This window comes from Lutra lutra, chromosome 15, assembly GCF_902655055.1.
Source record: "Lutra lutra chromosome 15, mLutLut1.2, whole genome shotgun sequence".
NCBI lineage: Eukaryota > Metazoa > Chordata > Mammalia > Carnivora > Mustelidae > Lutra > Lutra lutra.
In genome coordinates, this window is record NC_062292.1 from 17,460,932 (window position 1) to 17,488,408 (window position 27,477).

The 27,477-nt window shown below is 49.1% G+C and overlaps 1 protein-coding gene across 9 annotated transcripts in view; it reads left to right on the plus strand.

Moving 5' to 3' along the window:
- The window catches only part of CACNA1E (calcium voltage-gated channel subunit alpha1 E), a 503,960-nt gene that overhangs the window by 108,046 nt on the left and 368,437 nt on the right, over positions 1-27,477 (plus strand). For all 9 annotated transcript variants that reach the window (XM_047705044.1, XM_047705043.1, XM_047705049.1 and 6 more), the window contains exon 2: positions 4,863-5,313. In XM_047705044.1, the coding sequence (XP_047561000.1) occupies positions 4,877-5,313 (437 nt within the window). In that variant the 5' untranslated portion in view covers positions 4,863-4,876. The remainder of the gene's footprint in view (positions 1-4,862; positions 5,314-27,477) is intronic.

Below are 27,477 nucleotides of genomic sequence, written 5' to 3' on the forward strand. Positions count from 1 at the left end.
TCTCTCTCTCTCTGACCAATTAAAAAAAAAAAAAATCCTAACTCACCCAGGACAACACCTCTTACCAACTTAGCACACCCTCTCTTAACTCTGGTGCTTTTAGGACGTGTTCTTAAGACATGATTAGGGGAGAAGATGCTTATTAAAACCACAGATTCCTGAGAGTACCCAGGATCTATTGTTCGAGACTCTGGAGGGAGGTCCCAGGAATCTGCATTTTAGAAAACCAGCAGTGTAGATGATTCTTATGTATACTCATAAAGCCTGAGAACCACAGCCTTAGGCAGTCACAGGAAATGAAAATAATGTCCAGCTTTTTTCATTCCTTGTGGTCAGGTAGCAAGCTGACTCAGAAAAGGAAAATCCTTTGATGAATAGTTCTGCATCTGGAACGTCTCCTTTCTGAACAGGAGGGTGAGAACTCTGAGTAGGGTCATTTTCTGCCTTCCCTTTTTGCTGGACAGAAAACCCATGAACTCTATGACTTCTCTTCTCTAGACCATCATTTTTAGAGAGGAACCCAGTATGGCATCTCTGTTGTGTGGTATCATGTTTTAAGAACTGTTTCCCTCTTGTGATGTTTTATTTCCAGCAGTAGGGGTTGGGGCCTTTCTGCTCTCTTCTTGTGCAAGGCAGGCAGAGGAGCAGAGCCAGGAGAGTTTCTGGGCCATCACTCGCCCTTTAGTCTCATTTCTGCCTGCCATCTCCCAGCCCATGCTACTTGGTGGGTGTATGTAATGGAGACTTCCTCTTCCTTGCTGAACTCAAGACTTGCAGGATATGAAGACAGTACATTCCCAAGAACATAAGCTTTGTTGACTTCTGGGTATATCCATTGTTCAGAAGGTGAATGGAGGATACGCATAATCTGGAGGAATGAGAAAGTGAGCGGTGAAGGGGTGGGAGTGGAATGGGCATATGAATCCAGTGAGAGAACGATACATGTCTTTGGCACAGTGGACTCCCCTGCTAGGCCTGGAAGGCACAGACAAGCCAATGGGATGCATGGGCCATTATTTCTGAAGCAATTAAAAAATAGAAGAATAAAAATTAAAACTCCTGATAGACTATAAAGGGAAGAAAGTTGCAAAAGACATAATATTCCTCTGTGGAGGAGGATCTCAGCTCCAACTCTGGAAGGGTGAGACGAGTGAAGATTTCCTTACCCTGCTACTCCGTGTGGACTGGGAAGCAAGAGAAGAGCTCTTAATGGGGCTGTTGGGTTTCTAAGAAGTCATTTTTCGTCCTCAGGACCCCTGTGATTAAAAAGTCTTACCCTTGCCCATCAGCCAAACAGAGCAATAAAGAATAAGAAGAAAGTTGGGTGGAAAGCAAAGGTTAGAGGAATAAGACAGGTTCCCTGGAGATGTCACTAGCTTATTCTTGGGCCAGGATTTCAGAGCTACAAGGCCTGTTTTCTTTTAATTAGGGACTGTGGGTGGGGGCCACAGAAAAGCAACTTTGCCCACAGGAAGCTTCTTTTTAATTTTATTATTTATTGATTTACCTATTTTTAATTTTTTTTTTTAAGGAAGTTTCTCATTTGGCATGTCCACCCTCAATTCTGTTTTATGGGTCTCCATTTCCTCTTTCTGCCTGCTGCTCTAGAACCCGAGTAACGATGATGGAGTGCAAGAGATGCATTCGAAAGAGCAAAGTTCACAAAAGTTTATAAAGTTTGTCAGAACACAGTCACACACATTTGTTTGCATATTGTCTGATAGTTTTCATGCTATAACAACAGAATTGGAGTACTTGCAGCAAAAATTACATGACCTACAATATCCAAAATATTTATTGTCTGGTCCTTTATAGAAGGATTTGCCAGCCCCTACAGATCTAGAGATCTCACACTGCATTTAAATGCTTGGTGTCAAAGGGAAACACTTCACTCTACTCACAACTCATTGGCCAAAACGGTCACGTGACCCCACTCAACCACAGGAGACCAGGAAGTGCATCCTACTATGTGCCCAGGATGGGGGATAACCGGAATATTTGGCAAACAGTATCATGACCACCCCAACAACCTACTATGTGTTGACCTCAACACTGGGTGCTGGATAATAGAAAGATAACACAAAATCCTTGATCTCAAGGGACTCAAGGAATCCCAGAATTTGGGGGCTGGGCAGGAGAGAGGCTAACTACAGAGTAGATTCCAGTGTCCCTCCTTGGCATTTGTCGACTTCATCTCATCGATATTACTTGAGGTAGAAGATGTTTTCTCAGTTTGATGAAAGCCAGACCTGGGGACTGGCCGGCTTGGCAGACAGATTCCCCTGATGAACATTTATATCAATAATAGAAGGGTTGTTTAACAGGAATTCTTAAAGGAAAGATGAGATAATTTCATGTTTTGATATTCGTAAAATTGATTCTGTTGAAGCAGAGCTCTGCAGGGCATATTATTGTGCTGTCATTTTGGCAAAGATGTGATTCGGATTGGCAAAGTGTCTGGGAAGGGGAAATCCAGGAAGGGGACTGAGAGTGGGCTGGGCCAGGAAGCAGATGCCGGGAGCCAGGTCCCAGTGGCCCAGTAAGAGCGGGGACAGTGGCCCAGGAGCCTTGGTCATAGAGGAACATGAGGGAGAGGAGGCTGCTGGGGCCAGAACCTGAGAGTGCCTGAGCTTCCGGTAGTGCTGAAGCCTGTGGAAGGAGTGGGAGCACCCCGACAACGGGCGTGTGCATGTGTGTGGTGAGGGAGAGACATTTAAACATTGTAGGAATGAAGGATAAATTTAAAATCCATCAAGCAGAGTTGAGACAGAATGACAACGTGAAGAACATGAATCACTCTTTCCAGGGACCCACCCAACTGTTTGCAGATTTTGAAATGTATTTTTCCCTTCATTTTTCCTCCCTGCCAAGCTTATGCTGGACCCCTTACCTTTTCCTTCCCCTGCTCCTTGGACTCAGGCTTAGTGGCCAAGGGTCTAGCAGTGACCAGCACATCCCTAGAGCCTCCAACCCAGCATCACTGAGGCCTTGGGGTGCAGTGCTGACAGGGCTGGGAAGACCAGGCCAGATGCTAGAAATGGAGCAGGGGACGAATGAGGACGACTGAATGACTTACTCTCTAGGGAAGTCAGGCTCTCTCCATTGTTCCCATCAGGCTTTATCGCATATGCAGGAAGATCATCCAGGCTTTTCTTGTCCACCTGCTATCTTAGTGTGATGTGGAGGGGGCTGGGAGGACATCTCTTTGTTCTGCTTCATGTGGTAGAGGCAGGGTGGTCAATACAGCGAGACAAACTGCGAGCCGGGATTTGAAGCCTGGGCTGTGACTTCCAGTAGTAGTGTGACCCTGGGCCACTCTCTAGGTCTCTGTACTTCAGCTTCCTCACCTATAAAACGCTATGGCTATACCATGAACATTCCTGCCTATTTTCTGAGTCTTTGTTCTTGTGACTTTCAGTTCAGACCGGGTCAGGCGGTGGTAGGGTCTGGAGAGTAGCATTCTGGGAAGATGCCTCCCTGGGGGGCCTAGCATGGTCCCCAGTGCAGAGTGGGCCCTCACGAAGCCCTGGTTGGGTGATCTGGATGCTGGGCCTTCTCTGAACGTGCAGAGCACACGGCACTGCTTTGCGCCGAGGGGCTGTGTGCGTGCCATTTGTGCTGATCACTGGGGTGTGTGGTTTGGAACATGGGTGGGGAGGAGGCAGGGATTCAGGGGTTGGGCTCCAGGCTGGAAGGGAGACAGCAAATACCTCAAGAAGGTAGTTGCTTCAGGCCCTCTCATGTCAGAAGGTCTGTCCACTAGACCTCAGACTTGCCGTGGGAGGTCTGGCCATGACTTCTTCTGTTCCCTAAATCCTCTCTGCACATGCTCCTCCCTTTGTCCGTAGTCCTCTCCCACTCCTCACATGGCAAGCACTGTTTAAACCCAACGTAATGGTCCTCTCCACAAAGCCCTTCCAGTCATCCTGTGATGGGTTTCAGTGCCCTTACTGTGAGCTCACACAGCAACTGGCTGCCTCAGTGGTAGCCCTCATGGTGTGTGGTCAAAATGGATGTTTCTCCTGTGTCTCCCTTGAGGAGGATGTGGACCAAATCCAGCTCATCTCAGAGTGCCCAGTGCCTGGCACAGTGTCTGGCACAGCGCCTGGCACACAGGAAGCCCTCAGTCAGGGTGGACTGGATGAGTGTCCTTCATATGCAAATCTGGCCACATCCTCCTTGGCCTGGAAAAGGAGAGTGAGGCTCAAGGACGCCAACAGAGGCCCGTGAGGCCACACGTGCTCCCCAGATCCTGTACGGATGCCCACATTAGGAAAGGAGGAAGGGATGTCTATTCAGGGCCCAGTTCTCAAAGACGGGTTGCCTGTGGCTACTGCTGGGGAGAGAGTGTGAGAGTCGGGCAGCAGGTAGTGGGTGGGATTTCCCCCAAAGGAGTCCCAGGCACTGGGGAATGTGTGAGAAGGATTCTTCCTTTTGAATGGGAGAGAGCAGGCTGCTAGCTTTCTGGGGCCGGGGCCCAAAAGGACAGCCTTTGGAGTTGTTCCCCCGACAAACCAGTACCCTGAGACATTCATCACACCGCAGCTAATTATTTCTTCAACCTCTGTCTTCTGCACTAGACTGTGAAGTTCATGGGACAGAAATTAAGTCTGCTTTGTTTAACTCTGGATCCTGGCACTTGACACCCAGCCTGGTCCACAGGGGATGCTCCTGAGGCCCGCCACCATTTGCGGAGTCCCTACTGTATGCCAGTTTCTGGGCCAGGCCTGGGACGTAGCCCTGGGTCAGCCGGAAGCTTTGACGTCATTAACCTCTTTCTTTTCTCTATTTCCCTCGTGCCCACCCCTCCCCGCCCTCCCGCCCCTCTCCCCCTTATCTCTCGCCCGCTTCTTCCCGCGCAGAGCAATGTTCTGGGATGGTGCCGGAGATGCGTGGACCGAGCCCAGGCCACAGGCTGCCCGAGCCCGCCCCCTGCCCCGCTGCAGGCGGGAGCCCTGAGCCCTGGGCCGCGGGTCGTCGCCGTCACGTCCTGGCCCTGCCCGTGGAGGAGGCATGGCGGCCCCAGCAGTGCGCCCTGCTGGAGGCCGACGCCTCGGACGAGGTGGGCATGCTGCCGGCCTCCCCGCGCGCCGCCGCCGCGGGCTTCGACAACTTCTTCCCGGTGCAGGAGGGCGAGGGCCCGGGTTGGGAGGGCGGGGCGGCCCTGGAGGCCGGCTCCAGCCCCTTCCTCCCGGTGAGCCCGGAGGTGATGAAACGGCGGCGCGGGGGCCTCATCGAGCAGCGCGACATCATCAAGGCCCACGAGGCCCACAAGATGCAGAGCACGCCGCAGGCCCGGCGCAAGGAGTGGGAGTGAGTACGGGGAGGCGGGGCCGGGGACACACGGTGGGGGAGTGGGGAGCAGCCCAGGGCGGGTGCAGGGAGGATGGGGTGGGTGTCGGAAGGGGTTGCCCCGGAAGTCAGGTGCTTTTGTCACTGCTGCCGCTGGTGCTACAGAGGGATCTGACCCATCAGGTGAGGTCCCAGCGCTCAGCGGGGACCTCACTAACCAGCTGTAGGCTGCTTGCAACCTCATGGAGGGCAACAGCTGTCACCTGGGGCCATCACGCTTGCCTTCCAAAACGTGCCTAGTTTGCTAAGATCTGGAGAAAGAACAGGGGTCTGTTTCACACTCTGAGCTTCCCTGAAAAGAGGAGCTCTATAAACGATGGGGAAGTCACCAAAACATGAATCATCAGTCTCATTTTTCTTCTGGAATTGTGGCTAAACCACTCTTCCTAATGTCATCCTTGGGTGAATGATTACATTTTGGGGCGAGTGGTGGAAGAGATTGTTGCCCCCATGACTTTATCTCTGATCTCTTTGGGTAGAGCAAAAGCATTTATGATCTGTCTTAGATTGCCTTTAACCCAGTTCGTGCCTCTGGAGAACCTGGGCTTTATTCCAAGGAGCCTGACGTTAAAGGCAGAGTGTGTTTCATCAGATTCTCCTTCGCTGCTCCAGGCTTACTCCCCACCTAGAGGCTCTGTTTTGTCTTGTGGATGCCAGTGAACGTCCTGCATGTTTGCACGTCTCGTGGTCTCTACGTCTTCCTTAGGGTGTTGAGTTGTTAAATGTTATTAGGTACAAAAAGACGAGCAATAGATGTGTTTTGATGGTGGTGGTCATGGTAGAACTTACTTATCTGGTTTCAGTGGACATTCTGGGTGGTACAAAGAGGGGTAGATTAGCTGAACTCTGAAGGTTTTTTCCTATGGATGTCAAAACGTTTGCTGGTTCATCATTCATTCATTCAGTGGGTCCTGATGTGTGCTGGGCTCCTGGGATTCAGAGCGAAGTCAGGCGTCCAGCACTCAACCTCCTCTCCTGTTGCTCACCTTCAAGCGCTGTTAGTCTTTAAAACCCTACATGGCTCTAAGAGCCAGGCGACATCCTAAGCCTAAGCCCCCGTATTAACTTATGTTAATCCTCACCATTACTGTATGGTAGGTACAGTTATTATCCATATTTAACCAGTGTTAAATAACTTTAAATAGCACTCAGATAACCAGTGTTTAATATGGCACAGAGACACAGAGAAGTCACCCCAATAATAACTACGTTGTTACTGTGATTTGATGATTTGAACCCTGGCAGTCTGGTTCTAGAATACGTGCTTTGAACCATAACGGTGCAGTGCCTTTCTTTCCAATTCCCAGAGGACTCACCTTCTATCTCAACCACCAATTGAGAAACCGTGGCAAGAGATTGGAGTTTGAGAGATTTGGGTCTAATTCCCAGGGTGACTTAAGCACTTAACTTAAGTGGTATGATGTTGGGTGAGTCACCCCATGGCCTCCAAACTTGAACAGGAGAAAGTAGGTGACCTTGTGAATATCATGCAGCTCGCATAGTCAGTTTTCTTCGTATTCAGGAGTACTGTATTCCTCTGCACCTCTGTTTTGTTTCCCTGAGAAATTTCTGAACAACTCAAGGGCAGAGACGATCTCACACATTTTCCACGTCACTCAGTGCCTGTCCTATGGCCTAACTCAAGGATTCCTGTCATACTCACTGAGAGACTAGCTTCACCATGGCTAGTGAAGGATGAGTAATTCTATCTTTCTCTAAGTTAAACTTTTGCCAGTTGGGGGATATAAAGGTCTTGTAGCAGCTACCTATTTCGAGTCATGGGAGACCGCGCTTTCACCAGGGAAGGGTCATGAGGAGGTGAAACAGAGCAGACACACCAGTGGCTTGGGGGTGTGTCAACCTTCCTGAGTGGGGGAATTGATAAAGAGGGGCTGGGGAGGTAGGAGGAAAGCCAGAAAGTGGGGCGCTTGGGTGGCTCAGTCGGTTAAGCGTCTGACTTCGGCTCACGTCATGATCCTGGGGTCCTGGGATCGAGCCCCATGTCTGGCTCCCTGCTCAGGGGGAAGCCTGCTTTTCCCTCTGCCCCTCCCTCCAGCCATACTCTCTGTCTGTCTCTCAAATAAATAAATAAAATCTTAAAAAAAAAAAAAGGAAAGCCAGAGAGTAAAGGGACAAAGAAGAGAGATGTTTGTTCAGAAAGAAGGAGTCATTGTCTGTGTAGGAGGTTGCTGAGAGGTCAAATAAAATGAGGGAGGAGAAGGGATCACTGGTTTCAGCAGTACGAAGGTGACCTTCATGGGAGCAGTTTCAGTCCGGTGATGGGGCCGGGGCCAGTTGGAATGGGTTGAAGAGAAAAATGGGAGATGATAGAGACAGTGATGTTGCCTCACTCCCTGCCTCTTGGCACTCACAGCCTCATCTCTGCAGCCCGTCTGGAGGTGTCCCGGTTAATACCATCCTGCCTTTTTCCTTTACCAAATGAAATCCATCCTCATATGGCTCTACGTGCCTTAATCTGACCCACTTCCTACTCTTTGCCAGCTCCCCGAACCCTAGTATTGTACTGTCTGGATCTCACGTTCCATCATGAGAAAAACTCTCTACCTTCTGTCACCTCCTTGTTCTGATGGTACCTGCCTCTCCCCCAGGAACGTGGATCGATCGGCAGCTGCCTCACGTGGGGGTTGCCGTCCCTCCCACACCCCCTCACACTCTTGAGCCTGGGAGCTGGGGATACGTGTCTCCTTGCCCCTCGCGATTGCTTTCAGACCATGATTCCTCATCCTTTCCTAAAATGCCAGCTTTGGAGCTCATGTCCTTGTGTGGTAGCACCCTTACTCCTTCTGGTAGCCATCGACAGACTCCCAGGCCACTCCCCTTCTTTCCAGAAAGATTTTAGTTGTTGGTTTATTGCCTGTCTCCCATCTCTCCTCTTGCCGTCAGTCTTTGGTGATTTCCATATCCACTTAATGGCCTTTCCTGGACCCAGGCCTCTTGGATCCCTAACCTCTTCTCCCCGATGGTCTTGCCTCCATGTTGGCTGCTGAGACCTCACTTCCGTGGCTTTCTCAGACCTCCTAACTGCACTGCTCTAACCTCACTTAGCATCTTAGTCTCTAGACCACCGCATTTCTCTGTGCAGTCCACTCCCTCTAGCACTCCGTCCTCAAGATTCTGTAATCTCGCTGACCTCCACAAGACGTCGATCGTATTACTGCTTTTCTGCTCCTCTCCTCCCTCATGTCCTTACTTCTCATCTTATCCAATTAGATTCCACCGTGAGCATCAAAAATACTTTACAGAGCAAAATGGTGATGTCACTCTTGAGATCTCCTACTACCCTCTCAACCCTTTCTCCTGCCAGCTTCTCAGACAGAGCAGTCGTCAGCCAGGGGCAAGAATGCTGGATACCTCCCAAGCTGGCTCCCGTCTGCTTCGTGCTCCGTCATCCTTGTTTTCACCCTCAACTTCCTTGCCCCTCTGTTGCCCCATTATACTGGTCCAGCAGGACCCCAGCCCTGCTTAAACCTCACTCGCCACTGGTTTTCCCCTCGCACTTACACAGCAGAACACCATACAGCTATAATGCGTACTTGTCTCGCTGTAAATTCATGACCCCCTTCTTCAATTTGGCCCTTGGTCTTGCCCAGGAATCCGACTAGTTTCCACCTTTCTATTCATCCTCATGCTCTTTTAGAGATTATTTCACATATTTTCCCCTTAGTTCTCAAACCCCGACATCTCCTGCCAGCCTGTTCCTAGCTCATCACTGCAACTGCCTTCTTACTTCACTGGGAAAACAGCAGAAGTCACAGAAGCTTGCAGGAGCTCCAAGCACCCCATTAACCACCCGCTGCCCCCGGACCCCTGTTCTAGGCCTTTCTTCTGGTTTCTGTGACCGACTGCTCTTCATGGTCCATGTGGGGGTCTAGATGGAGAGCATAGTGAGTCCTTTTGTCTACATTCTCTGTCTCCGGTTCCCTCTGGAAACCAGTGAAATCAGGCCTGTGTGCCAGTCAAGCTCCCGCCAGCCTCCATGCTGCTGAGTGTACTGGGTGGTCCTCTGTGTCTATCTCCCTTGACCTGCTGGCCGCAGCCGTACCACTTGTCCACTGTCCCTCAGTTTTGCTTAGAAGTCTTTTCTCACATGGCCTTTACAACTCTAGGTTTTCTTCCTGCCTTGCCAGACTTTTCTTCACCTCTTTTGCTTGTTTCCTCTTCCTTTTTCCAGTGCCCCAATCCTGGGGGGCCCAGGGCTCCGTCCTCCACCGTCTTGTACCAACACTTACTTCCTGGTGACCTCACCCAGTCCTGGACCTTTAGTGACCATCAGGGACTGGTGACGCCCAAATTTGCACCTCTAGCCAAGACCTCTTCCCTGGGTTTTAGATGCCACCTGCTTCACCAACACCTTCACGTGCACATCCATAAGTGCCCCAGGCAAGATCAGTCCAAGAGCAAAATGCCAGTTTTCCTCCAAGTCTGCTTCTGCGGGCTTCTCTTGCTCCCTAAGTGGAGCCTACATGCATTCTTTCTGTTGCTGGGGCCGGAAGCATTGGAGTCAGCTGATTCCTCTCCCACTGACACCTAACGCTTGCCAATCCCCTTCAGTTTTCCCTTGAAATGTGTCACATCACATTGGATCACTTCTGCCACTATCACCCTGGTCCGAGTCACCTATGATTTTTATTTTTAATAGACACTTAAATGATGGACCCTTATATGGCATGTACTAGATACCCAGCACTATTCTTTTTCCTCCCTGAAGATTTATTTATTTATTTATGTCTGAGAAAGAGAGAGTGAGAGAGCGAGCACATGTGCTGGAGGCTGGGGGCAGGGGCAGGGGCAGAAGGCGAGGGAGAGACTCTTAAGCTGACTCTGCATGGAGCGTGGAGCCTGACACGGGGCTCCATCTCACGACCTTGGGTCAAAACCAAGAGTCAGATGCTCAACCTACCGCCCATGCAGGCGCCCCTCCCCAGCTCTATTCTTAATACTTTAATTCCTTTAATCCTTATAACAACTGAATGAGACCAGTACTATTATTACCCCCGTATTTGCAGTGGAGGCACAGAGAGTTTGAGTAACTTGTCCGAGAGGGTTGCGGCAGCCACTCTCAACGAACAGCCTCCCTGCTAGAGTCTTTCCCCCACTGAAGCTAAGGATTCTTCTTCGCCTTTTTCTTCTTAAGATTTACAAGGGACTTGGAGAGATCAGACATGGAGTTTCCATCAAGGATTCTTCAGAAATTTATCACATCAGTCCTCTGCTCCAACCCTTCTAGTGGTTCCTCATGTCCCCCCGGAACAAAGTCCTGACTTAGCATGGTCTTTAAGGCCCTACGTGACCTCCCTCCTCCACCACTTAGACCTTTCCCCAGCCCCCCAGACAAGCACAGGCATCGTTGGCAACATCCCTTAATCTCTTCCGCACTCGTTCTTCTCCACCTGCTCTGGTCCCACACCATTCCTTGAATGTGCTTGGATCATGGACCTGAGGACACCTGGCTTTTGCTCTTCCCTCCACCTGGAATGCTCTTTCCCCACAGACGTGCATGACTCCCACTCACTTTATTTAGGTCTCTGCTCAGAGAGACCTTTCTGATCACTCCTTGTAGTATAGCATTCCCCATTGTCACTCTCTTTCTTCTTTTTTTTTTTTTTTAAATCACAGCCCTTCTGTTGTTTTATACACACACAGGCATATAAAGACACACACACACACACACACACACACACTATACAGATATACAGATATCTATCTGTATCTGTGTATAGATGTATAGATCTACATAGATATCTACTAGATGTTTCCATCTATGTACAGGTATGTATATAGATTCACAGATGTATAGATATCTGTCTCCTTCCACTGAAGTGTAAGCTTCTTGAAAGGAGGGAATTTATCTTGAGAGTGTGCCAATGCCTTGGATGTAGTTGGCCCACAGCAAGCATTAGTTGAATGAATGAGGAAGTAAATGCATTGAGGGGAATCGATACCCATTCTAGTCTCAAGCTTCCAGGGAAAGAGGCTGAGTTCCTGGGTTAGCTGTGTGGTTCCGCAGGTTGCTGACTGCCCAAGGCCCTCTAGTTGCACAATCGGCAGAGAGGTGGGGAGTCTGTCCTCTACCCTCCTTCTGCTCAGGATCCTGTGTCTACTCAGTGCACCTTGAAGAGATGGCACCTGCTCCTTTCTATCCACTGCCTTCTGGCTTCTCCTGACTGACTTTCTATAGACAGGATCCTCCTGACACTGAGACAAGGGCAGTCTGGTCCTTTCTCAAGAATGGGTTTGCTACTGTAGGAAGTCAGGAGGGTACTCTGCCAGCAGCCCTGGCTTCCGGCTCCTCCCTCAGCTGCAGCCCCTCGCAAGACCCTGTCCTCTGCCCACACAGCTGACAGCCTATGGCACACACACACACCAGCTTTACGAACCTGCCTTCTTGGCACTGACTCAGGATTCTAGTGATGCACGAAGCAGGCTGGCAGCCAGCCTGGGAGGTTTCCAGAATTTTTTGCCTTTGGCTGGGTGAGCCAAGTGTGGTAGGGGAAGGACTTGAGAGGGTAGGAGGAGGCCTCAAGTAAAGGGTCTTTGTTTTCCTATGGACAGAGTATTGGTGATTTGGATGAAACAGAATGTCTCGTGCAGAATTCTATTTTCCAAAGAAGCTACTCAAAGGTTTCCGCAGACCATTGTGGAAGGGCTATGAGGACCTCTTGGGGAACACGAACTGTTCCTCGTGCACTGAGTTTTGCTGCGTTCAAAGGCATGACACCATGTTTGACTCATACTTTCACAGAATTGCCTCCAGCTTACCCAGTGTTTTCATGTATACTGTCTCGTCTGACCCTCATAAGGACCCTGTGGACTAGCTATTATTAGTATTGTTTTTTCTTGAGAGAGAAAGAGAGAGTTGTGGGTGGGGCAGAGAGAGAGGGAGAGAGAGAATCTTAAGCAGACTCCATGCCCAGTGTGGAGTCCCACAAGGCTTGATCTCAAGCCTTGAGCCAAAATCCAGAGTCAAGACGCTTCACCAGCAGAGCCCACCAGGCACCCCTGGACTAGCTATTATTATTCCTAATTTACAGAGGAGAAAAATAAGCCCAAAAGTCAGAGGTGGTGCTAGGTAAAAAACCCCTTGTTTTTATAATGGCTGTTACTGTTTATTGAGCACTGGCTATGTGCTAGGTGCTTTGCATGTATTATTTATTCTAATGAAAATCACAGGTACCAGTATAAAGAATAGAAACATTTCATACGGGACTATTATTGCATATGGATTTGGAAGAAAGGAAATTATGTATAACTTTAAAGTCTGCATAGGTTGGTACAACATACTCTCAAAAGAGGGAAGCAGTATTTCCATAATCATAGTACTTATCACACTATATTCTAATTGCCTGTTTACATGTCCATGTCCCCCACTCGACTGGATAGCACAGAAGTCTGTCTGCTCGCCATGGGTCTCCATCCCTTGGCACAGTGTCCGGAAGACAAGAGACACTTAATAGATATTTGAAAAACAAAAACAAAAAAAACAGTAACTCATGATTTTATACCCCAGAAAGCTCAGTCTTGCCCAATATCACACAGCTGGTGAGGATTCACCCCGGGCTCTCTGGCTTCAGTGCCTGCCTTGTTCCACTGCAGCCTTCTGCCCTCATGAGCATCACGTGTGGTCATTGCACAGGGGTAGACTAGAGACACGACCCTGGTCATGCTACTGAGGGTTGATTCTTGTCTTGCTGCTTGTGCACTATGGGGCGTGGGGCAGGCTGTAACTTCTCTGCACTTTTAGAGTGAAGACGAGTAGTGATACTCACCATGCACATCTGTTGTGAACTTGGAGTGTGTTTGCTAGATCACACATGCTGGTGTGGGTCCTGAAAATGTTGGCGAGCCTCAGGGCTACTCCTGGAGTCTACTCACCTACACGGTCTCCCTGGGTAACCTCGGCCAGGCCCACAGAGCTGCAGATGACTCCCAGATATAGATTTCCGAAGAACCCTTGACTCTTGTAGCCAAATGGGAGGCTGGCATCTCCACATCGTGGTCTAACCAGCATCTAAAACTTAACATGGACAAAGCAAAACTCTCGATCCTCTCCTGATCCAACCCAGCCTCCCCATCTCAGTAGGTGGCATGACATCGGCCCCTTTCCTCAAGCCAAAGGCTTCTGTTGTCCTTTATTACTCTCTTTCCCTTTTCTTTTGCTTCTGATCAGTTGGCAAGCTTTGTCAACACGTCTCCCAAACATGTTCCAAGTCTGAACACTTTCCTGGTGCTACCAATCTCTTCCAAGCCGTTGTCACTTGGCCTCCTCATTTCCATGCCCTCCTAATTGGCCTCTCTCCATATGTCTTTGTTTTTCTGTATTCAGGAATGTGGCTGTTCATAGAACAGACAGGGGCATTTAAAAAAGATGTCAACCAAACCATGCTTCGGTGATGTAGCTTCCCTTTGCACTCAGGGTAAAATCTGAGCCCCTATCTCTGTCTCTAAAGCCTTGTAGCACCTGGTCATTGGTGGCTCGTGACCTCATCCCTGCAACTCGCTCCCTCCCTCCCTATGATCCTGCCCACTTTCAGGCCAGGCCGATGCCTGCTATGTTTCTGCCTTGTCCGTCTGCCTAAAACGTTCTTTCTGTAAGATCGGTCCGTTAGTCGTCACCACAGAGTCTACAACAGACATCTGGTAAGTCTGGCTCCCATCACTCTGGGCTGCTGACTGCCTCCCTCCCAACAAGAGGGGAAGGGACCCCCTGCCTGGTCCAGTCTGTAGCCTCAGTGCTGGGAGCCGTGCCTGACATCTAGGCTCTCAGTGACTGGCTGTCAGTGAATGAATGAATGAAAGCCAAGGATGTGCCGAGTTGATGTGGTAATGATTCTGACCTGCACGCTCACTGAGCCTCTGCCAGCACCCAGGCACTGTTGGGTCTCGTCTGGGGAGCTGGGGACACCAGGAACTCTGCATCTAAACCAGGTCGGTCCCTGCAGTGTGGAGCCTCCTGGGCAGAGAAAACCCAGGCTGGTTAGGTTGCGGGTTGTTGGGGTACTGTCTTCCTTCTCACCTCCGATCACCCCTGACCCGTGTGTTATCCAGCCTTGGCAAAAACATTCCACCTTTCTGAACCTCAGTATTTAACCTCATTTTCCTCCTCTGCTGGCTTGTGGACAAGGACGGTCACCTTTTGGACTTGTGATGAGCACCTGGGGTACTTAGTCCAGGGTTTGTTTGTTTTCCTCCCTTCTGTCTGGTTCCTCTCCTGCAGGAACCCACCGCTTGCTCTCTACAGCCGGGTGTCCGAGGGTCGTTCACGCCTGCTGGCGCCGAGGCTGCAGCCAAGGCTGCGGTCAGCTGTGGACACCAGTGGACCCCTCGGGCGATGAGATGAGGATGTGCACGGTGCCTGACACGTGGCCCAGAGTCAGGGCACAGCAGTCGCTGTTGGTATTATTGGTATTATTGGTATTATTACTATTATTCCCAATACTATCATCATTGTCTAGGCCAGCTGTCTCATTGACAGCTGAGGAACGAGGGCCCCCAGGCCCCAGTGACGGCTAGAGCTGCACACGAGCTGTTCGGATGGCAGGGTCAGGGGCTGCCATGAGTGACAGGTTCCAAGGAGCGGGCTCTCCAAGCCCCACCTGCTCATCCCCCGTGTCCCCCCAGGAGCCAGAAGGGCAGTAACTCACAGTCTCATCAGCTTCCGTGCCGCACCCATAGCGCAAACCAGTTACCCTGGGAAACAAATGTCCCAACCTTGAAGCTTTCCCCTTGGGTTTGAAAAGCAAGTGGCCGAGCTCCCAAAAGACAGCTAACCCCATGCAGATCTCAGGGTACTGAGTGGGGCCATCATCCCGCATGTTGCCACTTGCTGGTAAAAGCAGCAGCATTTGGTTTACTGGCATGCTAGTGTCTATAGAAATGTCATTGCCAGAAAGGCGCGCGGGCAGAGTTTGCTCAGTTAAACAGAAATGTCCTGTTGACTGATCTGGTGTTTTAATACAATTTAGATTTTTATGAGCTCCCCCTCCTAGGGGCAGGAATTCTTGAGGTCACCGCTGTCCCCACAACTCCCCATGGCTTTAGACCGGGCTAGTTCACCTATCAGCTGTGGTGATCCAGGCCCCGAGGGCGCCTGACTTTGCAGCCCTGCTGAATCTCACCCTAGCGCTCAGAGAAGAGGCACTCTAGGCTGGTCGGGTTGTAATAGGACAGACTCATCGACACCAGAACATACGCCAACGGGAATACAGAAATCACGAGATTTCAACACACTGAGCTCTCCCTAGCCAGCAACACGTTTGAAAGCCACAAGCCAAGTAGGGACCTAAGCCTGTGCCCTGCCTGTCTGGAATTCTGAGCAGGACAGGGAGCCCCCAAGAATCCAGAGAGCTGGGCTTCTCCTGGGAATTGACACGATTTGGGTGTCTCTGTAGAGATCTAAGATGGGCCCTTTGGGGAAAAGTCAACATACAGCCTTGATTTTTTTTTTTTTTTTTTTTTTTTTTTTTGTCCTCCAGAGATTTGAAAATAAGTGTCTCTTTCTAGGCCCGGTCTCTAGTCACTTTCTTTTTCCTACATTTTTTCTCCTGCAGTTCTCTCAACGCTTCCTCTAGAGAACAGGCTGTGGGGATATGCAGGATGGTGAGCCCAAGCGGTGGGGTTCCTGTGCGGGCGCCCAGCCCCTCAATCCGTGCCTGGTGATGCTGATCTCTCGAAGGGAACGAAGGTGTAGCTTCTCTGCTCCTTCACCAAAGTCACTGGATGCCCTAAGAGAAAGCAGAATCCTTTTATCTCCTCCACAGTGTGGGGCCAGGGGCTCGGGCTTATTGGGGCGAAGGTTCCTCTGCTGTCCTGGCTCTTCCCTTCTAGGCCAAGCCAGGAAGGAGGTGGCAAGGGAGAAGAGTTTGTGACTCTGTAGCTCCAGGTCCTGATGGGCCCCCCCCCCCGGGGTCCATCTGATGCCTGTGCTTCCCTGTCCAGCCCCATCAGAGTCTTGTCCCTGTTTTGGGGACTGGGGGGACAGGTGATCCAGTCTCCCCCTCCTACCCCAAACTCGGCCGCCGCCATTCTGCCGGCATGGGCCATGCCTGAGTATCTTCAAAAGGAGACTCTTCAACCTTCTGCACTATCTAGATCTGAGCAGATGATTCTGCCCCCGGCCTGAGTCTCCCTTTTGAAGAAAATGGGAAGAACAACGCCCTCTAGTGCCAGCTGCACAATTTGTCACACTCGCTCGTTCTTGAGATACTTTTTCCTGTTTTATGATGCCCTCGAGTGGTCACTTCTGTGTACTGCAGCCACAGTCTCTTACTTCGAAGAGTCCCAGAATGCTGTGCAGCGGGCAGGGGCTGGGGCTGGGGCTGCCTGGGGGTCACCCATCCCGTCGGAGGGAAGGACACTAAAACTTGAAAGCAGAAGGGCCTCAAAGAGCAGGGTGAGAGCCCTGTGGATTCCGGTTTGCGTTCAGGGCTACTGTCTCCCTCACTAGCTTGCACGGCCTTTCCCTCCAAGCAGAGCTCATCTGAATGCATAGCTGCTGATGAGTCAAGGGTGTTTTTCTCCTGGATGTGATGGGTGGGATGAAGATGCTTGTAGAAAAGGAAATACTCGGTGCTGAAGAGTCGAAGTGTGAGTCTAAGCGCGCACAGGCACACACACGCACATGATACTACAGTGATCCAGGCCCCGAGATAAACAAGACCTTTAGAAACGTCATCTCACCTAATGTCACATTTATTTAACGTTCAGGTGAGAAAGCAGAGGCCCACAGAAGGAAGTGTGTCACCCTGGGCCAAGCTGTGGATCTGTGTGACCTTTAGACGCTGCCGTTTTCAGTGGTGGCACCTGCTCTCCATAGGAGAGCATAGCCTGTTCCTACCCCTCGACCCCCTCTAACTCTTCCTACCCCGCGACCCCCTCTAACTCCTGCGCTCTGCTCTTGGCCCCTCTCTCCGCTTCCTCTTTTGCTCTCCAAAACCCAGAGTGGAGGAGGAATGGTAAACGCAGGGTCAGAGTCCTTTGGTGCGCTTCTTCTGTTCCTCCACCTCTTACCTGGGAACCTCCGTGCAGACTTGGGCAGTGCACGCATCCTACTACCTCACCGCACTGCTGCTGTCGGAGCGGAGCCGCATTACCTACTCATCTCAGAGATGGGAAATCCACATCCCTTCCCAAATCTATGAAGAAAACAGGGAGAAGTCAGGTAAATTCTCCCTCTGTCCTTAAGAGTGGAAAAGTAATATACAGAAAGGCTCTCTTGGGGACCACTCTTTTCCGGGCAGGGCGGTGCCGGCCTGACAGTCCTGGTTTGGGACACCAGCTTCTAGTCGGTCTTCATCCCCCTCCCCTGGCATCTTAAACCTTCCCCAGCTGCCATCTATTGTGGTTACTATCCTCATTCCTGTGCTTCAGCTGGGTAAAATCTGTCCTCTCTTTCTGGCATGAAAGTGGAGTTGGCGTACACACATGGGTCTGCACGTGGCATTTGTGGTGTTTTAAAAATTAACACTGTATCATAGGCATCTTCTTCGGCAGTTTCTAGAAAGACGTCCATTCTGTCTCTGCAATGCTGCACAGCATTCCCTAGCATGGGAGTCTCTGGTCAGTTGGCAGTTAGGAGCAGCGCTGCAGGGACCCTTTTTGTGGGTGCCTTCGTGATGTCCGCCTTCATTTCTGCAGCAGAGAGGGCCAGAAGCCGGTCGGTGGAGGCTTTCCCATGCCATGCCCGTGCCCATTGAGGACTGATGCTTCTCCCCCACAGCCCTCCTCCCGTCTCAGCCTCAAATTGAAATGTGAACTTTTGCAGTCTGTGTTATCTCTTCGGCCCCGCTGGAGAGGCCCCATGAATTAATCATAGGCCAGCAGGAAACAGAGAGATGGAGTCGCTAATAGTCAGTGTGCCCAACCTCTCGCCATTGCTAATTAGCACACCTACAGCTTTGGTTTTATCCAGAGCCAGAGCAATACTTCAGGGAGGCTCGTGGCTCAGCTCTTGGCATCTGGCACAGAAAGGGGACCCTGGAACCTTCCTGGGTGGGGTGGGATGACCTTGTAAGAGGCTTGCTGAATTCAGAAGTTCCTTCAGGGAACCCTGTGTGCCTCCCAGTGGGAGAGGAGACAGGCCTGGGGGAGGGGGGTAGTGTCTGGGTGGTACTGGCTGGTGTGGGCTGTTTTCAGGGCCCCTGTGGCAGGTTTGTGACTCTGGTTCTGCTAACGATGAGGGACACTTGCTGAGCAGTGTTGGGTTTAGTTGTCTTATGGACTAGCCTTGCCTCCAAACCATAGGCTCCTTTGAGGGGGAGGGGAGGCCCAGAAAGATGGCTTTGGTATGAATATAATTCTAAGCCTTCAGCCCTGTCTTCTTTCATAATATGTATACTCCCAGGTGATCTAACCTTAAATCTGGCCCTGCACCATGCTGGGCTCTTATAGGGCTGCTTAGGGAATGTTTCTGTAAAGGAAACTGCCACTAAGGAGCTCTGTGACCCTGGCCAAGGCCGTTCACCTCTCTGGCTGTTTATATTGTGGCTCAGGGGTAGGCCCCGTTTGCTGCGTGAGGCAGTGTGGCCCCATGGTTCAGGGCACAAATTATAGGACAGACTGCCTCTTCCCAGTCCTGACGCCAGCACCTAGAAGCTGGGTGGCCTTGCGTAGGTCACTTCACCTCTCAGGGCCTCTGTTCCTTCATCCCTTTAATGTGTAGCTAATTTCAGTTTGGTATGGAGGTGAACTCCTATCTGATGAAAATAAGATTTTGTTTGTAAGCTGTTTGGCAGATGGACTCCCGATGAAATGTTATAGGCCACCTGGCAGGGACTCAGCCCTCTTCCTTCCCGATGACCACCCGATGACCACCCCGTCATGTTCCCAAGCTGGCTGTGGAGCCACTTTGGGGCCACGGAACCTACGACAGAACATCCGCCTCTGACTGGGACGCAGGCCTGGTCGCCTCCTCCGCGTGGCCCTGCTCGCCGGGCCAGGCTCCGTCAGGCCCATCCTCTAGCTTTCCCCTCCAGGACACCTGCCCTCCCGCTGCACTCTGGGGCTTCTGCTCCCACGCTGCTGCAGAGAGGGTGACGCTGCTTGTTGTGGCCTGGGTTCCAGGAGGCAGGCCCCGAGATACAGATTAGTGTACAGGGGGCCTATGGGAGTGCTTGGGAGCCACACCTGGGAAAGGAAGGGAAGGATGCAGGCCTAGGGGGAAAGAGAAGTCAGGCTGTGATGTGTCTCAACAGAGGTGGCCTCGTGGGGTGGGCGGATCTTCCAGAGTTGCCCTGAGTTGGGCAGAGAGGCCGGGATTTTCTGTTCGCTCACTGACCAGTCATTGGATGCAGACTGCCCCAGGAAGGTATCCTGACCTTGGTCCTGGTAGCCAGCTTTAGCTAAAGCGGTTCCTAAGGTGGGCTAACAGCCATGGGAGACCAGCCCTGCAGTCCTACAGGGAGACGGCGACACATCGGCATCCACTGAGGTGTTTTAAGGCTACTGGCCTGGCAGCTCCTGCACCGCATAGAGGGATGGCTTTGGGGTCCACCATGAGCAGCGGCGCAGGGGTTGGTCGGAACCTTCCGGAATGCCAGCCAGGCCCTGCTGTCCTGACGGCGCTTGTCTGTTGTGAGCACATGCCTCTTTGCTCTGACCTCTCCTCACCCCTGTGGGGATAGTTGGAATCTCGCAGTGGACCGCCTGAGTCTTTTCTCCCTTGGCCAGTAAGCTCATCTGCCCCAGTATCCATGCTTGCTTCTGAGTCTCAGGCCCCTCTCAGATGTTTCTGGCGGCAGAGCTTCGTAGAAGCTGGAAGTCTTTGGAATTAGGTAGATCTGGTCTGTCACTCATAGCCTCACATGTCTCTGAGTCTTGCTGGGATTGAGGACAGCAATGTCTCAGAGTTGTTTTTGTCTGTGTATTTACGTTAATCGATGAGTCTCATATGTTCTTAGGCTCTTGTGATGTATTTGATATCATTTTCACTAGTGTTTACTGTGAGTCTTTGTTCATTTGGGCTGCTAGGACAAAGTACCACAGACTGGGTGGCTTATAAACAACAGACATTTATTCTTCCCAGTTCTGGAGGCTGGAAGTCTGAGATCTGGGTGCCGGCACGGCCGGGTTCTGGTGCAACCCTCTTCACAGGCTGCGGACGGCTGACTTCTTGCTGTGTCCTCCCTCAGAGGGCGGGTAGGGAGTGAGCTTTCTGGCCTCTTATAAGATCATCAAAGCCATTCATGGAAACTCCACTGTCAAGACCTAATTACCTCCCAGAGGCCTCACCAAATACCATCCCATTAGGATTAGGATTTCAACATAGGAATTTCAGAGAAACACAGACATTCAGTCCACTGCCTTCTCCTTGTCCTGCTTCCCCCTTGCTGTGACTGGGAAACAGAACAACCATATATGCAGTGTGAGATCTACCCAGTGACCCCACCTACCTGCTTTCCCAGTTCGCTTTAAGAATTAAGGGGCTCTAGATTCCAACTCTGACAGACTCACATTCCCCTCCTTCCGGTTGGAGTCCTGGCATTGATAGAGACATGTACTGATAAATAGACTTTTACAGTTCCTCAGGTGATTTTTTTTTTAAGATTTTATTTATTTATTTAAAAGAGAGAGACAGCAAGAGAGGGAACACAAACAGGGGGAGTGGGAAAGGGGGAAGCAGGCTTCCTGCCAAGCAGGGAGCCGGATGCGAGGCTCCATCCCAGGACCCTGGGATTATGACCTGAGCCGAAGGCAGACGCTTAATGACTGAGCCTCCCAGGCGCCCCGCCTCAGGTGATTTTAAGGTGCAGTCAGGGTTAAGAATTATTGATATTCGTCTGTGGCTACAGGGAGGGCAGGCACCTTTGTCCAGGTTCTGTCAAGAGTGAGTCCCACTGATGTTTCTCCTGGGATACAGCAGATTGTCTGAGATGATCTCCTGGTGACTTGCACAGATTTTTTTCTGGGACTAGGCTGTCCATCTGGGTTTTCTAGAAGGTAATTAGGACTTCTCTGAGAAGTCTGGATCTCTGTACCTGTACACTACGGGGGCAGGGCTCACTAGATAATGACATATCCCTTAGACCGAGTCTTGGGCTTCATTGGGGTGTAGGACTCTTACCTGGATTTGAGTTCTGTTTGGATCCAACCATTCTCAGTTAGTTGTCTGGTCTTGGGTAAACTACTGAACCTTCTTGAACCTCATTTTTCTCATCTGTAGGAAAATATGTGCCTTACAGTGGTAACATTACATTTCCAGAACCCTGTATGTATAGTTGACAAAGCACATTCACTACTTCATGTAATCTGAGAGCGTAATAGCCTGGTGAGTTGTTATGGATAAAAGAAAAGGCTCCAGGAGTTTAAATATTTTAGCCAAGATCACACAGCTAGAGCTAGGATTGAACCCACATTTTCATTTCCCTTACAGCTATGCTGAGGATGGACCTTGCAATTCCATATGACTCTAAAGAAGTAAAATCCAGATCCTTCGGGGACAAAGAGGCTGTTCCAAAGTATACTTAACACTCTTCTTTCCTTTGGCTCCATAGTTATTAGTCAGCCCTAGAATTGGGGTGACCTCATCAGGGTTATGAGCTTCTCCAAATTCCCAGGAGGCCAGTGGAACTCACCCCACCCTGGAAACACAACTCGTACATGTACAACATCACAAACAACTTTGCCCTTAATTCATTTTATTAATATATTTTACATACATAAAATAGAAAAATGATATGTCAAAGAATGATGCTTCTCACTCCATTATTTTATGTAGAAACACATGCCCACTTGCTAAAAAATTAAATTGTGTGAGTAAAACAAAAGGTATATTTAAGCTCGGCCCAAAAGTAACTTTCAACAGAAGATGGTTGTCGTTTGCTTTGAATAAGGAGCCGAAATTGTGGAGTTATTTTGGATGGAACAGAGTGTATGTCATCTATGCTCTCGAGCTGCTTTTGACTTGGTTTTGATGGCAAACAGATATGACCCTGAAGCTTAGAGGTACATAATCACATCATTTTGAAGACATCATGACTGTCCAAGTTTCCAGAAGGGGCGCCCCAAATAGACATTCTTCTAAGAGGGTACTGACATGTTCCAAACCAGAGAGACCCAGGGACTGACTGAGTGGTTAGAGCTGGGAGGTTCAGATAGTTGTAAGTTGAAGAAAACTGGCAGAGGTAATCTTTCCTGACTTGCTTCAGGAATCTGACAGAAATACCAGTGACCCTGGGTGTTTGATGTCACTTGACAGAAGCATCGCTTCCATTTTTTTCCCTCTGCACTGAGCCACAAAGTGACTCATTCGTTTCCAGGGCACGTGTCTTCAAGGGGGGTCTCTGTGGCTGCATTTGTCCTCCCTTGTTTGGCAATCTGTAGGATTTTTCAGGATGAGGTCTTTGCCTTAGGGCCCCTGAGATTTGGCAATGTTCTGCTTTTTTAAAATAGAGCGTTCTCATAAAATCGTTTCATAACCATGTGACAGACACATGTAGGATGTATTTGTGGCCTGCTGTTTCAGAAATTGAGTTTGACTTTTGAGTACAGTGACCTGAAGAACAAATTGGGGTCTTATTTTTCTCATTCCAGTACATCTGCGGGAGGCAGGCTGGGGCTGGGGAGGCAGTTCTGTGATGTCATCAGGGTCTTTCCACTCAGCTGTCTCTAGTGTGGGCTCGTTAACTCCGGGTCCCACACAGCAGATCTGTGTCCAGTGCTATGAGCAATACAGGAAGAAAGAAAAGGAAGGGCAAAAGGAAACATGCTATTGGAGCCAGCCCCTTCCTGAAGAACTTTCCCTGCAGTTTCTGCCTAGTAACTTCTGATTCTATCTCCTTGGCCTGATCTGTATCACATGACTTCCTTTACGTGGAAAGGGGGATGGAAGTGTAGTTCTATTAGTGGAAGACCTAGCTCTTCCTTATAGAGTCAGATTTCTTTCAGGAAGAAAGGAGTAAACGGCTATTGGGTAGGCAGTTCTCAGCTATAAGAACCTTGCAAAGCAAGAAACGGAGCCAAAAGTAAAATCAAAACATATGTAAGCCTTGTCTTATTGTGATTTTCCAATGTAAGCGAGATCCAATGTAAACAAAGAATATGTTCACATATAAAATGGCAAGATCTAGTTTAATTTTTATCAAGTGGAAAACTCTTCCAGACCTCATTCCATGGTGATGGTTTGGACTGAACTCTACCCAGTGGTCTACAGAATGCACCAACCACCCTATATTTGGTTGGGTTGTAGCAATACAGGAATGAAAGCATTTTGAGAATGTTTCATAAAGACAGTTTTTTTAAAAAATATATTTAATTTATTGGACAGAGAGATCACAAGTAGGCAGAGAGGCAAGCAGAGAAGCAGGCAGAGAAAGAGGGAGAAGCAGGCTCCCCCTAGGACCCTGAGATCGTGACCTTGAGCTGAAGGCAGAAGCTTAACCCACTGAGCCACCCAGGGGTCCCAACAAAGACAGTTTCCTAAGTAACAAAAAGAACATTGGGGAAAAAAATCCTTAGTTGTTCCAAGTTTCCCAAATATCAGATGACAATAACCTCAGTTGTCTACAGAAACGAAGTAGACCATTGATACGTCTCTGGAATCAAACATGTGATACGTAGATTGGGTCAAGAGGCAAGAAGTCTGGATTGGGTGATAAGAACTGTGAGATGTGGTCTAACCTCTTTCACTAACTAGCTGTGTAAAGTTCATTAAATCGCTCTAGCCACTCACCCTGTGTAGCTTCAGGTTGGTCATCTTTAAATGAAAGGGCTGGTCTAGATCATGTTCAGTTGAAATATTATCTGAGCCACAAATGCAGGCCATCAGTATAATTTTAAGATTTTTAGTAGCTATACTGAAAAAGTAAAAACAGGTGAAATTATATTTTAATAATCTAACTTGTCAAAAATACTGCCATTTCAACATGAAGCCAATAAAAAATGGAGGTATTTTACATTTTTTTTTTCCTGCTAAATCTTTGAAATTGGTGTATAGCCTCCAGTTGGTGGACTAGCCACATTTCGAATGCTTGTAGGACTCATGGTTACTGGCTACTGTTTTGGCTCTGCACTGCTCTGAATGAGCTCCAATTTCTTTCAGACTGACTGTTGTGGATTCCTCGCTTGGGTACTCAAGTTTAGAGTATCTTTCTATCCTCGAATATCCTTATTGTCCTTTCTGACTCAGTCTCTTGAGTGTCACAGCTCCTTCTCCCAGGTGGCCATTCTACCTGTGATATTGTGATTTGTAAGAAAAAGATTCATTTGGCCATTCAGATGACTAAAATCTGTCACTCTTATAGGCATTTGGTCTTTGTCTACTTCCCAACTCACACCTCCACAAACCCTTGGAATTTCCTAAATGATGAGAGTGATAAAGGCGTCCCTTGTTATGTTAATGAAGTGACTTCTGGAAAGCACCTAAGGATGGGGTCTGTTTGCTAGGAGAACCAACCATGTGATCACAGGGTTGGAACTTACAGTCCCAATCCCAGCCTCCTCTTAGAAGAGAGGGGTTGGAGATGAAATCAGTCATCAGTGGCCAATGAGTTAATCAGTCATCTATGTAATAGACCCAAAAGGACAGTGTTGGGAAAGCTTCTTGTTTGCTGAACACTTGGAGATTGGGGAGAGTTAGTGTTCCTGGAGAGGGCACAGAAACTTCCTCCCTTTCCCCATACCTTGCCCCATGCATCTTTTCCATCTGTTCCTGAATTATATCCTTATATAATCAGCCAGTAATCTAGTAAGGAATTTATTTCTCTGAGTCTTGTGAGTTGCTCTAGAAAATTAATTGAATCCAAGGAGGAGGTCCTGGGAACCTGTGATTTATAACCAATAAGTCAGAAATACAGGTATCAACCTGGGTTTGCAGTTGGCAGATGAAGTGTGTGCCAGGGTGGCAGTCTTGTAGGATTGAGCCCTTACCCCGTGGAATCTGACATAGTCTCTGGCTTCATAATGTCAGAATTGAGTTGACAACAAGATACTGGCTTAGTATCATTGGAATTGTGTCCCGGAACCTAGAAGGCTATCCTGACATGGAACTTACTTCCCTTCCTGTGTTTTTTGGGCGGGGGGAACCAACCCTTAAGTATAACCTTCTTGTCATCTTTCTTCACCTTCACCTCCCTGTCCTGTGCTTGCGTCATTTTGTAACTACTTCCCTTGCTGCTTTTTCTCAGGTTAAGTGTATGAGGACTTTACCCACACGTCTGGTCTTAGCCCAGCCCTGGAGAAACCCTATTTGCAGCCTCCCAATCCTGTTTCATTTGGTCTGTTTAACATTTTCTGAATTTTGTTTTCCATTTCCTTTAAAATCTTCACCCGTGGGGCGCCTGGGTGGCTCAGTGGGTTAAAGCCTCTGCCTTCGGCTCAGGTCATGGTCCCGGGGTCCTGGGATTGAGCCCTCATCCGGCTCTCTGCTCAGCAGGGAGCCTGCTTCCCTCTCTCTCTGCCTGCCTCTCTGCCTACTTGTGATCTCTCTCTGTCAAATAAATAAATAAAATCTTTAAAAAAAAAATCTTCACCCATTAAAAACAAATGCAACGATATAGATTTTTTTTCTTTCCCATTACAAAAGACAGGTTTATTGGGAAACAATTGGAAAGTAGGGAAAGGCATACAGAAGAATATAAAATTCACTCAGAATCCAGTCACCTCAGTCCAAACCCTGCTAACATTTGGTGTGTTTTCCTCTCTGGTCTTTTTGTAAGCATCATATATATGTACAAATGTGTTTTTAATTTCTGTGTTTTCTGTGTTTTAATTTCTAATTTCTGTGTAATTTTCCAGAACACATAGTTTTCTATTCTGCTTCTTTTTTTAATTATCTTTGCAGAATTATAATGATATCATGAAGTATTATTTGAAAACCTGATCTGTAATGGCTAACAGTTGAAGTTCAGGGAGAGATTTGGGTGCTATTATGTTGCTGTTAGGCTCGGGACTCGGATAAACTTAGTTCCGGCCCTGCTTTCTTGTCTGTCCTCCCAGAAGAGCTCTCCACCAAGGGGATATGAAGAGCAGGAACCAACTGTGAAATAAGGAACAACTTTATTAATAGCGCAGTGAGCACCTGAAACCCACACTTCCACGTTCCTGTGGTTATTGGTCTAAGGGAAGCTTCGTCCCCATCCCTGGAATCTTAGATGATCTATATAGGCAGGCCTGGGAAACTGACTTGGATTTGACTTATGTGGCTCCATGTGGCTTTGGGCAGATGACCTAACCTCTCTGGGTATTTCCTCATCTGTAAAATGAGGATGACAAGAGGGCTCACGCCATAGAGTTTTGTACAGACGACATGAACAGATCATTTGCTTCTCACAGTATCGGGTAGATCAACAAATCCAATGTTCAACAAATGATCAACAAATGTTAGTTCTACCATGTCCTATCATGGAACATTTATGTGGTTTAAACATTTTTCACTATTACAGACTAAAAAATGTGTCAGTACTCAACAAATAGGTATCAAGTACTTAGTATGTGCCAAGTGTTTTCCTGAATTTTGGGAATTACGTAGGATAACCATGACAGGGACCTGATCTTGTAGAGTTTAAAATTTTAGTGGAGAAGCATGATCAGTAAAGGAGGTAAGTTCAGAAAGTGACAGGGGCCGTATAAAGTAATGGAGTGAACTAAGGGGTGGCAACCTCAGACCTTTCTGAGTAGGTGACCTGAATGACAGGGAGAGATTCTGGGAAAGGTCAAGTTGAAAGACTCTGAAGTGGGAGTCAGCATGGGGAGTTCAAAGTTCAGGAGCAGTAAATGAGCAAGGAGGGGATGGGAGGAGGGGGGCTACCTCCTTGGGTGGACACAAGGGGTCACCTTGTCATGGAGAGCTTTGGAGGACAGGGTAAGCAGGGTGGGCTTACGGCAAAGTGTGAAGGACACCCCCGGAGTGTTTCGTGCTGGGGAGTGATGCACACGGAATGGTGTGTGCTGGACCCGGCTCACGTGGGCTCCTGAGAACCAGTTGTGCCTGTCTCTCCCCAACTAATTGTGTCGTGACATCACGCGATGATAATTCACAATGGCCACGGTGCAAGTATTTACAGCACAGAGATTTGTAGCAGATGCTGCAAGTCAGGACTTTGATCCTACAGAGAGCCATTGTTAAACACTCACCAGCCCACCACTAGAACAAGCTGATCCAGGGTTTAAAGA